General features: G+C 47.1%; 1 protein-coding gene across 1 annotated transcript; it reads left to right on the top strand.

The window, feature by feature from the left end:
* The first annotated feature begins 3,305 nt into the window (after window positions 1–3,305).
* Window positions 3,306–12,919, top strand: LOC138811889 (apolipoprotein L2-like). The gene is made up of 5 exons (XM_069999847.1): window positions 3,306–3,369; window positions 4,423–4,523; window positions 6,966–7,053; window positions 10,660–10,786; window positions 11,937–12,919. The coding sequence occupies exons 1-5, from the start codon at window positions 3,306–3,308 to the stop codon at window positions 12,868–12,870; spliced, it is 1,314 nt and encodes a 437-aa protein (XP_069855948.1). The 3' UTR covers window positions 12,871–12,919.
* The last annotated feature ends 3,210 nt before the right edge of the window (window positions 12,920–16,129 follow it).

Genomic DNA, 16,129 nt, shown 5'->3' with positions numbered 1-16,129 from the left:
TGTTGTAATACCTGTTATTTTGCTATTTTTGTTGTATTTAATGCTGCCTTACTCCTCATTTGTTTAACAATGCACCCAAGTGTATTTATTTTTTCCTGTATTCTGTCAATTTTATCTTCCTTTTCTGTGTGTAGGATTCCTTTAAGAATCTTCTTCAGTTCTGGCTTAGTGGTTAAAACGTCTTTCTTTATTGTGGACCATTTTTAGTTCATCCTCAGTTGTGATGTATAGCTTTGCTGGGTTCAGTAGTTTGCATTGGTAGGTATTTCCTTTCAGGCCTTGAAGTAGATCCTACTCCGTATGTTTAGAGTTTGTGTTGATACATGTCCTGTTGTTTTTATGTATGTAAGCCCTCACTTTCCTCTTGGAGCTTTCTAGTTTGTTTCCTTCTTTATAGTTGATGTTTTAAATACAATCTGCTTTGGAGAGTTCTTTTTTTGTTCTTGCGTGTTTGGTGTTTTAAAAGCCTCCTGTACCTGGATAATTGGTTTTCTCTCAAGATTTGAGACATTTTCTGCTATGAATTTGCTAAATATATATTTTTTCTATACCCTTAGCTTTCATCCCTTGTCTTTCTGCCTACGATTTATAATTTTTGTCTTTTAACTGTTGGTGTACCAGGGATCTTGTATGTTTATTCATACTTCATTTTTTTCTTTTTTTTCTGAATGGTGCAATTCATCTACCTTATTAAGCTCTGATAATCTATATGCAGTTTGATGTACTGTATTGTTTAGATTTTCAAATTGATGTTAATTTGAGATACTGAGCTTTTCATTTCTAGAATTGCACTTCCCACACCAGGATTCTTATATTATTATTGACATTCTCTTTTATATCCTGCATTGTCTTCTTTATTTCATTCCATGCTTTATTTGTAGTCTTTTTCTTCTCTTAGGATTTATTTAAGTGTATGTATGTCCTCTTTAAATTTGTTTGTTTGTTTTTGTTGTTGTTTTTATTTTGTCAGTCGTGGGATTTGAACTCTGGGCTCGGGCTCTGTACCCGTGCTCTTCAGCTCAAGGCAAGCACTCTACCGCTTGAGCCACAGCGCCACTTCTGTCCTCTTTACATTTGTTGATTATTCTTGTTATCATTTTTTCTGAGTTCTTTGTCTCTGATCTCATCTTCTCCATTATCACTGAGATATCATCACTGTGAAAGTATTAACTTTTGGAGGAGTCATATTGCACTGCTTTTTCTATTTCTTGTTTCTGCATTGGAATTTCAATGTCTGCATCCATGTCATGGGTTAGACGTTTCAGTTACCGGTATTCCTTTAGTTGAATTGTTCTCAGTGTTCAGACAGGACTGAGTAGTGACATGATTGAAGTGCAGTTTCTCCTACTGGACCAGGGGTGTATCTATCTCAGTAGCCAGACATTTGCTCATGTTCTCAGGGCATCAGGTCTGCTTCCATGCACTGCTCAGAGAGAGGAAAAGTTTGGTGCTGTATGTAGGTTAAGGGCAGGCCTGGTCAACAGTCCATTGTCCATTCTGGGATGATTTCCCTTTGGAAGTTTCCCTTCTTAGTTTCTTCAGTTTCCTCATCTGGAAAATCAGAGCACATACCCCAAATGTATGTCCAGTTTTTACAAGTTAATTTCAAAAATATGTAGACTGTTTTGCTCATCATGGTGGCACACATCTGGACTCCTAGGACATCAGAGACTGAGGCCGGAGGACATGGAGTTATGGGCAGCCTAGTATACATAGCAAGCTCTTGTCTCAAAAAGCAATGAAGCTGGGCACAGTGGCTCATGCCTGTAATCCTAGCTACTCAAGAGGCTGAGATCTGAGGTTGTGGTTCAAAGCCAACCCAGGCAGGAAGGCCCATGAGACTCTTCTCTCCAAGTAACCACCAAAATATCCAGAGGTAGAGCTGTGGCTCAAGTGGTAGACTGCTAGCCTTGAGCAAAAAAGCTCAGAGACAGCACCAAGGTCCTGAGTTCAAGCCCCAGGAATGGCATGTGCGCGCGCGCACACACACACAGAGCAATGAAGTATTCTGAGAGATAATGGTTTACATCTGTCATCCTGGGTACTCATGAAGCTGAGATCTGAAGGATCACTGTTCAAAGCCAGGCTTGGGCAGTAAGTCCTGAGATGCTACCACCACCTAAATAGCAGAAAAATCTAGGTTAGAGACATGGCTCAAGTGGTAGTGGGTCAGCCATGAGCAAGAAAGCCAAGCAGAGCTCAAAGGCCTGAGGTCAATCTTGGATCTGAGAAACAACAACAAAAGAAAAAAACAAATGATTTTTTAATGGAAAAATTAGATCTTTAAGAAATAGACTGAGAAGGACTTGAAATGCAGAGCCCGAGTCACTCCTGTGAGTAGATGAGCAAAGTGGGTGAGGCTGAGGGTGGCATCCTACACGCTGAGATTTTCATTTTGGGGTACCACAGAGGATAGATGAAGCTCCCAATTCAGACATAGAGCTCGTAACTGGACCCAAACAGTTAAGGAGAGCTGGGCTGTATCCAAACTCAGCCAGGAGAAGATTCTGTGGTAAGCTGGAGATGTTATGATCCACCCTCCTCATCCCCACCCTCCTCATCCCCACTAGTGCTCTGACAGAGAAGGATTTGTTCTCATCTTATAGATGAACTCAGATAAGTGAGAATCATCTTCTTGGCCATAGTGCTAGGCAGTAGGAGAACTTGGATTGATAGCTAGGTTTGAGTCTGATTGTTCCTCCATCTCCCTGTACAGAAAAGAAGGTGGAAAACCCACTCAAGTGGTTCACAAGGCTGCCTGGGGTGCAGTTCCAGTGCCATGCTGTCTAAGACAAGGCATCCTGGAGGCAGACAGATTTCTTAGGTGGCCCCTAAATGGAGGAAACAAAGGAAGGAGAAGGAAGCTGGGCACTGGTGGCTCACACCTGTAATCTTAGCTACTCAGGAGGCTTAGGTTTGAGGATTGTGGCTCAAAGCCAGCCTGGTCAGAGAAGTTCCTGTGAGACTCTTATCTCCAATTAATCACTCAAAAACCAGAAGTTAAGCTGTGGCTCAAAGTGGTAGGATGCTAGCCTTGAGCAAAAGAGCTCAGAGACAGTGCCCAGGCCCTGAGTTCAAGCCCCACAACCACCACCAACAATAACAAAAGATAGACACACTCATATACTGCCTGAGTGGATATAAATTGGTACAATTTGTTGTTTAACAGTGTGCTTAGATATGAGAAAGTTTACATTTTCTCTCAAGGACTAGAAACAATCTAATACCCAACAATTACAGGAAGACAGCCAAGGGGCCTGGGCAGCCCACTCTAGCTGGGAGGAAGGATCCTGTAGAAGCAAGGAATGTGCAGATTTGGGGAAGACAGTGTCACCAGCAAATATAACAAGACAGAGACCCGGGAATCAGGTATAGGAAGGAGGGAGTTATTATAATCAACATATATATATATATATATATATATATGAATGCATAATTTCATCTATTTAGGGGAACAAAACATAGTCATCAAGAAAACGAGACTTAATTCAGGAGGACTTGGTTCAAGTCTTGGCACCAGCACTACTGTGAAAAGTAAGGCAGGTCACCAGACCTTGCCTTGGCCTCAGTTTCCTCACCTGGAGCATCAGAGCTCACACTCCACAAATATGTACAGCTCTACAAATATGTATGGTATTTTATGTCAGCGTGAAAAACAGGGAGAAATGTTGGTTGTTAGGAAATGGTTCTAAAACTCCAGTCAAGTAAGGAAGGAGGTCCACTGAGAACTTAGTGTGAGAGTTCTAGGCCACCCACCATCCCACCTCAGAGCACTGAGCAGGTGATGGCACAGCCCTGCAGCCTTGTCTAAGATGGCGATCTCAGGGTGACAAAGGCCCCATCAGAGATCAGGCTGACCTCTGGAGTCCAGCCCCAACTGCAGCTCCTCTGCCAGGAAGGCAGCTGTGGGGCTCAGAAGTTTTGGAGCTGCTGTGGACTTTGTCCCCTCTTGACCAGGTGCCATAGAGGCTGAGCAGGGTCAGTGGCCTCTGGTGACCTGGGGGGGGGGGTGAAGCTGGTGGGGTTCAGTCAGGAAGCAAGGCATGATGTTTCCAGGTGGCAGGACCTGGAGATCCGGGCAGAGGAAGCCATGCAGGCCACTGTCTAAAAGCTGTGTGGACAGGATGCCCAGCCACAGCCTAGCAAAGAGCCTGCAGTGAGCATGCAGGGTGCAGGGAGAGGTGGGGAGAATGGAGGAGGGTGGAGGGATTGTGCAGGGGTGAGGGTCTGAACCAAGTCTAGGTGGTATGGCAAGGCTTTCCTCCTAAAGACTAAGGAGACCCTGGGAGGATGATTTGGGTTGTGAAGGGCCCAGAAAGTCAGGCTGAGTGGATCGTTTGGGTGAGTCATCACAGAAGGGTGGGTAGGCTGCTTGGAACTGAGAACTTTCAATTTCCCTTTCCCTTCCCTGTGCATATCTAGCCTGGGTCTACGTTATTGCGACCGAGGAACAGCTGGCCACACATCGCACACAGCCACAGACCACTGGGTCACCAGCAAGCCCATCAGGGGGAGAGTCTGTGGTGAGTTGGGCATGACCCGCTCTCCCCCTCCCCCCCCCCACCAATTCCCTGCCTGGGAAGGAGGCAGAGCGGGCAGACGGCCTGGCTCTGCCTGTGGGAGATGGAGGAAGAGGATGGGGCATCCGTGTGTCCAGATGCCAAGGTGACCAGGTCTGGGGACAGCATGCCCAGCACCATCCTGGTTCGCAGTCTTACAATCAAAGGCCTGGCTCTGGCTCTGTGTGTGTGGAAGCAGAGGAAAAAGCCTAGAAACTTCTGGATTTTTACAGTCACACATTTTGCTTCAACTCAGAGTCAGAGGGCCAATGTGGAATTCCACTCTGCTCTCCAGAGCTGTGTCTCACTAAGCAAGTCACTTCCCTTCTCTGAGCTACTTTGGTGGATGGATGGAGTTAGGACCCTGCCCTGTCGAAGCCCTAGCAGGCTTCTCTAGGGTGGGTGGGAGGTGCAGGGGCAGTGAGGACGGATCAGGCATTGGGAACACCGGAGCGGCAGGAGCTGTGGGATGCCAGGGGAGCAGGAGGCCTGGGTCCCTTTCTCAGATGCTGGTGATGTGCTGTGGTAATAGACTAAGCCTAGATTGCCAGAGCAAGTGTTACTGGGTGTTTGGTGTTAAATGGTCAATAATTATATTTAAATTACGGTATCTGGGGAAGATCTAAACCTCACATATACGCCAACAGAATACATACACACATATACACATGCACATGCAGGTCTACACACTCCTGCTGCAGACAGGGCTCCATGCATGCCCAAGCCGAACTGCGCCGGCCTCCTGGGTCTCTTCCCCCAGGCTGCTTCTCCTCCTGTGTTGAAGGGTGGTCTGCTATGCCCAGTTACTCACTCATGGTTTCTTATTTGCCTGTGTGCTACTTTGTGTGGACTAGAGACCTGCAGGGGAGGGTGCTTGGCCATGTCTGGAGCACATTGCCAGGGTAGCTGGACATTGGTGATTATTCTTTAAAACTCTGGAAACTTGACTGCAGACATGATGTGCTGTCCACAGCTTGCCAGACATGGTGGCATTTGGTCATTTAAAGTCTGGCCAATGTGCTAGTTTTCAAAATACACCTCTCAGTATTAACCTACATTTCCTGCTTTTGTGTGATGGGGTGGGGAGAAGGGAGCAGCCAGGGCAGTGAGGACATTCCACCCTCCACCCTTTCCTGTGGAAGGCCCTGACTGTATTTGTGATCCCAGTGGAGTGAGGTTCACAGGGGTGGAGCCTGAGACAGGGCCTGGGGTGTCTCCTGGGGCAGGAGGGACTTTGGACCTCCTGGCTAAAGCCTGCTTCCTGGCAGAATCTGCCCAGCTTCCCTCCACCCCCATCCCCAGCAAGCAGAGTCCTTAGACTCTGCTCTCCGCAGCTGTTCCAAGACTGAGCTTCTATTTGACTTACTGAGTTAATCTTTTCCAGAATTTTAATGTTGTATTTTTTCAAGATCCTCTATCTCAACTGAACTCCTCTTCATCTCCTCCATCGTCTTTCTTATTTCATTCAGTTTTTTTGTTTCTCAGAATTCATTCGAGAGGACATTTATTCCTCCTGTTCATTGATCATTTTATTGGTCATTCTTTTTGAATTCCCCAATAAATTCTGCTTCTCAGCCATTAGACCTATTATTATGGACTTGTTGCCTTTTGCCACAGCTGGATTGCCTCTCCCCCGCCCCCACACCTGCCCTGCTCCCCACATTTCTCTCAGCCAGTTTTGTAAATTGCACTACTATTTATAATCAAGGGTGGGGAACTTCTAACCTATGGGCCATAGAGGGCCTGCAAACTCATTTTTGCGTAAACAGGACAGACGTGCATTGTTGTTTGCTGCCTGTAACTGCTCTGCCTGTATGGATCATTGTGTATGGTCCAAAAATGATGTTAGAAGTATACAAATGGACTGTAGCAGGAAAAAGTTTTTCTACTCCTGAAGGGATTAGAAGCAAGTATGAGCTGACCATTAGGGCAGGGCCACAGAAGAAAGGGGCAGTGCAGAGCAGGGGACAGGGTCTGTTTCGAGGCCCTGGTGGAAGAAAGGATCCTGCTGAAGGAAGATTCAGGGTTTGGGGAAACACAGGCACACTAATGAATGTTCTATGATAGTGGCTTGGGAAACGGGTCCTGTATACCTTTTAGAAAGAGAGAGTTCTTTACTATACACATGCAGATGTGAATAATTACTTTTTGTATATTTGGAGAAGCAGAGTATAGTTGTTGAAATCAGGGGATTTCAATCAGAAGGAGTTGAATTCAAGTCTGGCTCTTTCATTATTGTCTTTGGACACTGTGGTCATGCCTTCTGCAGGGAAACAGGGGCCAGCAGGGGTCCTCGTCTTATAGAACGGATGTGAACACCCCGAGGCGCAAGAAGTCTGTGGCTGGACCTGCCTCACATGATGTGCCTCACATGATGCATTCATGCTGTGTCCTTTCTTCCTACAGCCTGGACACCGCCCGAGACGAGAAGGCAAACCTCTCAGCGATTGCTCCGCTGGACCCATGGAACCAGAATTCTTTGAGGCCTTCCCAGGTAGTCACATCTTCTTCTCTGACTGAGTTCTGTTCAATGCTTAGCTCCAAGGCGAGTCACCCTTCAGAGGAGTCAGAAAAGCAGAAGGGGAGCCCCATGAGGGAACAAGAGGTGTTCCCTAAACCCTTATCTGTGGGGCTTCCCATCAGACCTTTGTTTACAGTCATGGCCCAGGTGTTCACTGTCTCCTCTGTCTCCTCTGGTGGAGCTAGTCCAAAGGTAGGGCCAGGGAGAGGACACCAGAGGACGGCAATGGGGAAATGAAGGGGGAGCAGGGATCAGGAGTGGAGGATTCAGGAGACAGCACTGTGGCTGTTCCTCTCCTCCCACCTTCCCCTCTTCTCTGGGTTGACCCTGAAGAAGTCCCCAGGAGCAGGATGTTTCCTTTAGCTTGGTGTCCCGGCATCTCTGAGTGGCTCAGAGGTGTGACCGATTCTACTTACCTCATGTGGAAGAAAAGTCTGAACACGACACAAAGGGCAACAGCTCTATTCCTTCACTCACCCAGTCCATAGGACTATGTCCTCTCAGTCCTGCTTTCTCTGCCCTGTGTACTTTTCCTCCTTTATTTGCCTTGAAGCAAGTCAGTTCTTCCCAGGAGCTGGCCCTGGAGAGCAAAATGTGCCTTCAGTTGTCATGCAGAAGAATAAGAGAAAGGGAAAGATTTGACACTGGTAGCTCTCTGCGGGTCCTGGGATCCCAGAGGGAGGCCTGGGTGATGGAGTTCTCAGGATATATTCTTCCTCATTTAATAAGTGGGCCAGCATGGGGGTCACAGGAGCTACTGGAAGCCAGGTGTCTAAGACACGGAGAGGTTGCAGGCCCTGAGAGGAGGGTCTGGGCCCCACCATCACCACCACATGAAGATTCCCCCTCCACTGCCCGCCTCAGTCTCCATCGTTAGAGGATGAGCCTTTCTGTGTGACCAGGTTTCTCCAGAGTGTAAACTTGAAATGTCTTTTTTTTCCAATCAAATTTAAAATTCCCATGCTGATATTATAGAACAAAATGCAGGAACCACTGGAATTTAGAAAACATGAGCCTTGAAAGTACTGTTAAAAATTGTTGTCTAGTCAGTCTTGGGTTGGTATCTTGGGATTTTCTAGGCTCTGCTCTGAAGCCACCCCCTTCCTTTCCGAGACTCCTGGTCTCCTGTGGAAGGAGGCCACACTGCCTCCCTTGCCTGTACCCACCAGGAAGCACATTCCAGACCATGTCCATAAGCATGTACTGGTCTCAGTTCCTGCCCTGCCATCCCATCATCTCCACGTCACTGCAAACTACATAGGCAAGCACTGTCCTGACCACCGCTGGGCTCATGCTATGTGGAGTTATTATACTATTTATCTCATTGATAGGAATATCCATTTGCTTCAGGGTCAAGCATTAATGTTTTTAGTTACTCGGGTTACTTGGGTGGGCAAGCAACACTTTATGAGTCTGGTATTCATTTCCTCCCTCCCTCCCTCCTTTCCCCCTTCTCTCTTCCCTCCCTTCCCCTCTCCCTCTTTCCCTCCCTTTCTCCCTCTCTCTCCCTCTCTTCCTCCCTCTCTTCCTTCCGTCCTTCCTTCCTTCCTTCCTTCCTTCCTTCCTTCCTTCCTTCCTTCCTTCCTCTCCATTTCTCCCCACCCTCTCTCTTTTAGTCAGAGTCTGGCCTGTGACTCACTGGGCAACCTAGCCTGGCTTTGAAGTCACAATCTTCTTGCCTTAGCCTACCAGGAGCTACAACTATCATTCTAGGCTTCATTTTCTAAAATATTGAAAAACCTAATTGCATATTCCAAAATAGCTAGTAACGAAGATTTTGAATGTCCCTGGCCAAAGAAATGATGAATGCTTAAGATGATGTGATACCAATTACCTTGAAATATCATACTGTACCCCATAAAGATACACAATTATAGTAAGTCAGTGAAAAAGATATCAAGGAGTCTTTTCAAAATATTAAAAAGATCCAAATTCCAAATCATGTCTAGGTCCCAGGAATTTAACTAAACACACACACATGCACACATGTACATATGGAATATGTACAACTGTACATATGTAATAATTCAAGTGTAGTCAACATTATATTAATTTCACTTTGGCATTGTAGTAATTCCTTTCCCCCCTCCTTCCTTTCTTTGTGTGTGCTAGTACAAGGCTTGAATTCAGGGCTCAGTTTTGTTTTGTTTTGCTCAAGGTTGGCATTCTCCCAATTGAGCCATGCTTCCAGTTCCCATTTTTTGCTACTTAATTGAAGACAGGCTTACCAATTTTTCTGCCTTGGCTGCCTTTGAACTTGAGTTCTACATAACAGCCTCCTGAATAGCTAGGATTATAGATGTGAGCCTGCCTGCCTTCCTTCCTTCCCTCCTTCCTTCCTTCCTTCCTTCCTTCCTTCCTTCCTTCCTTCCTTCCTTCCTTCCTTCCTTCCTTCCTTCCCTTTCCTTCCTTCCTTCCTTCCTTCCTTCCTTCCTTCCTTCCTTCCTTTCATTCTTTCTTTCTCTCTTTCTCTCTTTTTCTCTCTCTTTCTCTCTCTCTTTCCTCCAATAAACTACTGCCAAACCCACTTGTGTTAGTTAGTATTATCATCTTTGTGACCCAATACTTGACCCAAACAACTAAAGGGAGGAGAGATTAATTTTGATCAGTTTGAGATGCTGGCCCCCATCATGTGTGAAGAAGCTGTTGAGAAGCTGCGCACACGTGGTTGTCAGGAAACAATGTAAGGAGTAGCAGGAAGGGGGGGCAAGATGCAGCCTTGGGGCATTCATCCCCTGTGACCCATTTCCTGCAACTAGGCCCAGCCTTCCAACTTCAGTCACATTCTAACAGCTTACTCAAGGTTTGACTCCATCAATGGCTGAACCCACTCATGAGGTCAGAAACCCTTTGATCTAATTCTCTTTGGAAATACATTCATGGACACATTTAGGCGTGTGCGTATGTGTATTTTATTCATCTATACATTTCTCACTTCAGGCAAGTTGAAAGTCAGAATGACTGATTTCTCTGACAACCTCCATGGCACACTTCCTTGGTGCATTAATTTCCAGAAGCCATCACAAAATACAACACTATGAACCAAATTGTTTCCTTACAGTTCTGCAACCAACTTCCATTTCATGATCAAGGAATGACCAGGTGTGTGTGTGTGTGTGTGTGTGTGTGTGTGTGTGTGTGTGTGTGTGTGTGTGTCTGTGTGTGTGTGTGTGTCTGTGTGTCTGTGTCTGTGTCTGTGTCTGTGTGTCTGTGTGTGTCTGTGTCTATGTGTGTGAGAGGCAGACAGACATTCATACTTGGTATCTCTTCCTCTTCCTCTTCCTCTTTTAAGGACACCAGCAGTAAGGCTAAGGACTCTATACTTGTGACCTCATTTAACCTCAGTTACCTCACATCCTTAAGCCTTTTCTTGGAGTTCTGTCTCCAGTCATAGCCACTGGAAGACAGGGCTTTTACCTATTAATTTGAGGAGCATGATTCAATTTGTAACACTGGTGACACAATCGGAAGTACCCCATGTGACAGATGTTCAGCAACATAGTTAACTCCTTTGTCCTTGATATCATTCATGCTTTACCATACCCGTTCCTAATCTTCTTCTTTTCTCTTCCTACCTAGAAAACAAAGACTTCTTTAAGTTTGTCATTGACAATCTCCAGGATCCAGCAAACTGGGACTACCTGCAGCTCCTGCTGACTGAAGATGATGCCTGGGAAGAGTTTATGGCGGGGGCTGTGTTGTCCAGGTGACCTTCAGGGGAAGTCCCTGAGGGTGGGTGTGCCTCACTCCTGCTGGGCTCCTTTGCTCAGGAGGCCCACCTCCCAGACAGGCCCTGTGGTTGGAGTTGAGGATGTCCCTTGTAAACCACTCACTAGTGTTTTCTCAATGTTATTCCCTGACAGAGACTAATCTCAGAGTGAAGGCAGACAGCCCACCTAGGGGCCAGAATCATTTCTGCCATCTTCTAGTTTTGTACTTTGGCAACTTAAGTACTGTGTCTTCGTTCCCTCATCCATTTTACTTTATGGTGAGAAACATAAGATAGGTCAGCAACGTGCTGGGTGTATGGTGGACACCCAGCACCTTTCCAAAACCCGGAGATTGGGGTGAGGGTCAGAACCAAGGGTCGTGGAGGAACAGGAGCTGGGCACTGGTGGCTCACGCCTATTGCTGAGATCTGAGGACCACAGTTCAATGCTAGCTCGAGCAGGAAAGTCTACGAGATACTTATCTCCAATAAACTACTAAAAAAAAAAAAAAAGGCCAGAAGTGGCTCTATTGTTCAAGTGGTAGAGAGCTAGCCTTCAGCAAAAAGAAGCTCAGGGACAGAGTCCAAGCCCAAGGTCAAGCCCCAGGACCACCACCACCACTACCACCACCAACAACAGCAACAACAAAATCCACAAAAAATCAAGAATAGTAACAGGAGTGGGTCTAGGATGGAGGCCAAAAAGAAGGCTTCTCCCTGAAGGCTTTGAAGTTATTTTCTTACGACATGCTGCTATTCTCTAAATTAAAAGGTTTGTGTGCTCCCAATCTTGAATGTCTTTTGTTCACCTACAGCACTCCTGCTCTATATAGCGTGGTGATACTGGCGTCGACCTTGAGTAAGAAGTCGCCTTTATCAACTGTCTACAATTCGAAAGCACATTGACTTGTATGCATTGCCCCTTTAATTGCATAAGGACCACAGAGCAACCGTGGCTTTCCCAAATGTGTTCAGTATCGGATGAAAAAATTTACATATTAGCAAAATTCTTTGATATTTGATTCTTGGTGAAATTAAAAAAAAAAAAAGCTCCATGATTGGGACAGGGAGGTGGATCTTAGGAAGCCTGTTTTACAGATACGCACACCATCTTTCTTGATTCTTTCTGTGGGCTTCGCTGTTACAGGTATGAAGGTGTTGCGCTCCGCAAAGCTCTGGAGCAGCTGGCGGCAGATGCAATGGAGGACACGGACAGGCTGTGCACAGAGCTGCAGGATAGGAAAAGCTTTCTGGACACATTTCCTCAGGTGAAAATGGAGCTCAAGGAGCAAATAAGAAAGCTTCGTGAGCTTGCAGACAAGGCGGACAAGGTGCAGAGGGACTGCGCCATCTCCCGTGTGATGGCCAGCTCCACCAGCGCTGCCTCTGGAGTCCTGAGGATCCTCGGCCTGGCTGTGGCCCCGGTGACACTAGGGGGCGTCGCGGCGCTCCTAGTCTCGGGGCTGGGGCTGGAGGTGGTGTCCACTCTGACCAGTGCGGCCTCTAGCCTTGTGGGAGGCGTGAGGAAGTGGTCTGTGGAAGCCGAAGCCACTCACCTGCTGTCAACCAGCATGGACAAAGGGAAGACAGTGAAGGAGGTTTTGACCGAGACCACACTCAAAGTTGCTGCTTTAGGCAAGAAGTACTTCCAAGACCTGCCACGCCTTCAGAAGAACATCGAAGCCATAAGGCTGGCCAAAGCCAACCCTCGCTTAGCGGCCAGTGCCCGGACCCTCATGACCACGGGGACCATCTCAGCCCGAAGCACTAAGCAGGTGCAGAAAGTCTTTGGAGGAACCATTCTGGCAATGACCAAAGGAGCCCGGATGATGGGTGCCGCCACTGCAGGTGTCTTCCTTCTGATGGATGTTGTCAACCTCGTGAAAGAGTCAAAGCGTTTGTTCCAGGGCCCAAAGACGGAGTCCGCTGAAAAGCTGCGGCAGGAGGCTCTGGAGCTGGAGAAGAAGTTGGAGGAGCTCACGCAGATTCACGAGAGAGTGCTGTCGGATGTGAGTTGGATGCCCTCTTTAGAGCAGCAGAGAGGTCAGGAGAGATGGGCTGGTGGCGGTGTGGACAAATGAGGACCCCTCACCACGTTATGATCTGGGACAAATGAAGGCAGAGCAGGGGAGGGCCTATCCTTTCACTAGGCTCCTCCTCTTTTTTTTTTTTTTTTTTTGGGTCCAGTCATGGGGCCTGAACTCTGGGCCTGGGCGCTGTCCCTCAGCTCTTCAGCTCAAGGCTAGCACTCTACCACTTGAGCCATAGCGCCACTTCCGGCTTTTTTTCTTTGCTTATGTGGTGCTGAGGAATCGAACCCAGGGCCTCATGCATGCAAGGCAAGCGCTCTTACCACTGAGCCACCTTCCCAGCCCCTAGGCTCCTCCTCTTAAAGGTCCCACCCCTCCCACTATGCCACACTAAGGACCAAGCTTCCAGTGTGTCCTGGGGACCAACCCTGGACCATATCTAAGCCCCTGGGCTTTCCAGCCACTGTGGAGCCAGCATAGGCTCCGCTCCGCACTGTCTTCACTGGGCTGTCAGCATTAGCTTTCCCGCTGGCCTTCTTTCATTGGTGGCATTAGAGACCTCTTCCTCTGTAGGCTCAACTTCCCTTTTTTTTGGGGGGGGGTCTGGTCATGGGGCCTGAACTCGGCCTGGGCGCTGTCCCTCAGCTCTTCAGCTCAAGGCTAGTGCTCTACCACTTGAAGCACAGCACCACTTCTGGCTTTTTTTATTTTTTGCTTATGTGGTGCTGAGGAATCGAACCCAGGGACTCAGGCATGCAAGGCAAGCACTCTACCACTGAGCCACCTTCCCAGCCCATATGCTCAACTTTTCTTTCCCCAAATAATTCCAAGTCTTGAAGCCAAGCCATGGCTGTGAACCCAAAGTCAAAGGGATCTCTTTGTCCTCGGCTCTGGGTCCTTGAGATGGAAGGCTCTTGGGGAGATGCTCAGGAAGCACCACTGAAGAATGAAAAGTATGGAGTCGCATCTGTGCCGATGTCACACCATTGTCTTTCCACGTGTGAGCGGAAGGACACTCAGAGAAGGGCAGATGGTGCGGCCTGGCCCGGGAGCTCTGATGGCCTAGCAAGGTGCTGGGAAACCTCAAGGACTTGGCTTCTGGTTAAAGGTTTAAACTCTGCTGCAGGGGAAAGAGATCTGAGAGATGACCACCAGGGGCTGCGCTTGGTTTATAATGCTTAAAGAATAAACACCGACCAATTTGTGCTGCTCCCCGAAATGCTGCCATGGATTTTCTATATTGGTGACTCCAGGAAAGACTGAGAGCCTAAGTCTGTACTTTTACATAATTAAAAAATTCTTTTCTTAGGAAATGGAAAGACTTGGAAAAAAACTAGATTAAGCCAGACCCAAAGATAGGTCCCATGGTTCCCCTTATTTGCAATAACTCATATATAGCTAGGATAATCCTACCAGACAAGCAGAAAAGGTCGAAAGCTATGTCCAGATGACCATATAAGATGATGCTAAGTGAAATGAACCCCAAGAAATGGACATGAGGTTTTTTCTTTGCTGCTGTTGTTTTTAATGTAGTATGTGATTTTTTTTGTTCCTTTGGTATGTTCTTCCCCCATGGTATAGCCCCTGTTGTCACTGTACTTGATTTTGGTACCCTCAATCTTGTATAGACACTTGGCTAATTTGAGGAGGAGAAGGGAAATAATAAAATGCTGAGACAAGGATACAGGTTGACCCATTGTAACAATGAGATATACAAGATACTATGTTGAAAACAAACCTTACAACTTCGGAGTGAGGGGGTGGGGGGGAGGGGAAGTAGGAGAGGTAGGGAGGGAAGGGATAGTAGAGGAAAAACAAAGGACGGAGTAACAATGCTCAACAGGAAATATACTCATGTACAGTTACATGTTACTCATGTAACTGTAACCCCTCTGTAGAGTATCTTTACAATACAATTTTTAAAAAATTCAATGCAGTAAAGCAATAAAACTAGAAGTTTCTAAACAGCTACTGTTGTGCTTCTTTCTATTATCCTCCTCCTTTCTCTCTTTTTGTCCAAGACCAGGACTCAAACTTGCTATCTGATATTTTTGCTCATTAGCTGGTGCTCTACCACCTGAACCACGCTTCCAACCTCTCCTCCTCCTTCTTGGTCACAGGAGCATCTTCTGAGTTTTGGTGTGGCTGGTGGCTGCCCAGCTCCTGTGACCTTCTTCCTGACTTCTGCTTGTGGAAGGTGATAAATGAGGTTGGCAGTAGAAGAGAACCCCACCGCCATAGTTGGAAGCTGTGGGGGTGGAGATGAGGAATTCTGGATGCTCATCCTCCATCATTACAGTCGCAGTACCAGGACTCAGTATCTGGACTCAGTACAGAGGGGTGCTCAGCCTTGATGCACAGTGCACCTTCACCTATAATTTCCACGAGTGAAATAGAGGGTTTCACATAAGGGAAATTTCCAGTAAGTAGGAAAGGCTGGTTTAACTCAGCTACAGCAGCGGTTAACTTGAATAGGGAGCAGTTGAGCAGAGGGGCCCAGTGATAGACAACGAATGTTTCTTCTCTAGAGATTGCTAACTCCTAAAGGTTACCCATCTATGCCTTTCCAGAATCCAGCATGGAGAAGTTTACGTGCAACCAACAACTGGTAGCATATGATGAGTTTATTGATTAAGATCATGCCCCTTTGGCCCCTGGAGTCCCATGATATGCATGTGTGGTAAAGGCATTTTAGAATGGAGTTTGGGCATAGAAATAGCTAGATGCTATGTCTCAGGAATCCCCCGAGGAGGATGTGTGAAGGATCAGAGCCCACAAGTACTGAGGCAGCGGGGTGAAGGGAGTCTCCCTGGGTGTGGCCCCATGGTGACAGAAAAAGCTAAGGAACCTCTGGCTGGAGGAGGAAGGGAAGGAGCTCATATCCTGGAAAGTCAGAGAAGTTAGGATAAAGATCTAGGATAAAGGCACGAATCTGAGACTTGGAGAGATCAGGAAGCGGTGACTCACGGGCACAGGGTTTATAAAAGGTTAAACAGAAAAATCTCCATCACCTGCTGTACATCGCAACAGTGGTGGGAGATGCAGGAAGCATGGAGAGGGCCCATCTGCTTGTCAGAACTGGAGACGTTCCCTACCAGCAAGGGAATTCAGATGTTTTCCCATGGAGCCATAGAACCTCACAGGTGGTCTTGTCCCACCTCTCCATTTGGAAGGCAATTGTCCAGCGTATTGACGATCTCACATAATGCACCTCCTTCAAACACTTTGCTCTCCCTGCTCATGGTTTTACAAACTTCAGGACTTGATGTTTCTAAGCTGGAATGCTTTGCAGAGCTCACCAAAACTGCTC

This window comes from Dipodomys merriami, unplaced genomic scaffold (genome assembly GCF_024711535.1).
Source record: "Dipodomys merriami isolate MVZ:Mamm:240054 unplaced genomic scaffold, mDipMer1.0.p SCAF_55, whole genome shotgun sequence".
NCBI classification, from domain to species: domain Eukaryota; kingdom Metazoa; phylum Chordata; class Mammalia; order Rodentia; family Heteromyidae; genus Dipodomys; species Dipodomys merriami.
The sequence above is the reverse complement of the archived record's forward strand: the minus strand, read 5'-3'. Positions and strand labels throughout refer to the sequence as shown.

Excerpts from the sequence above, each read along its gene's own strand:
- LOC138811889 (XM_069999847.1), top strand. The coding sequence starts at position 3,306 with ATGTGCAGATTTGGGGAAGACAGTGTCACCAGCAAATATAACAAGACA. Across the intron at positions 3,370-4,422 it reads GACAGAGACCCGGGAATCAG|CCTGGGTCTACGTTATTGCG; the intron begins GTATAGGAAGGA and ends GTGCATATCTAG. Across the intron at positions 4,524-6,965 it reads CATCAGGGGGAGAGTCTGTG|CCTGGACACCGCCCGAGACG; the intron begins GTGAGTTGGGCA and ends TTCTTCCTACAG.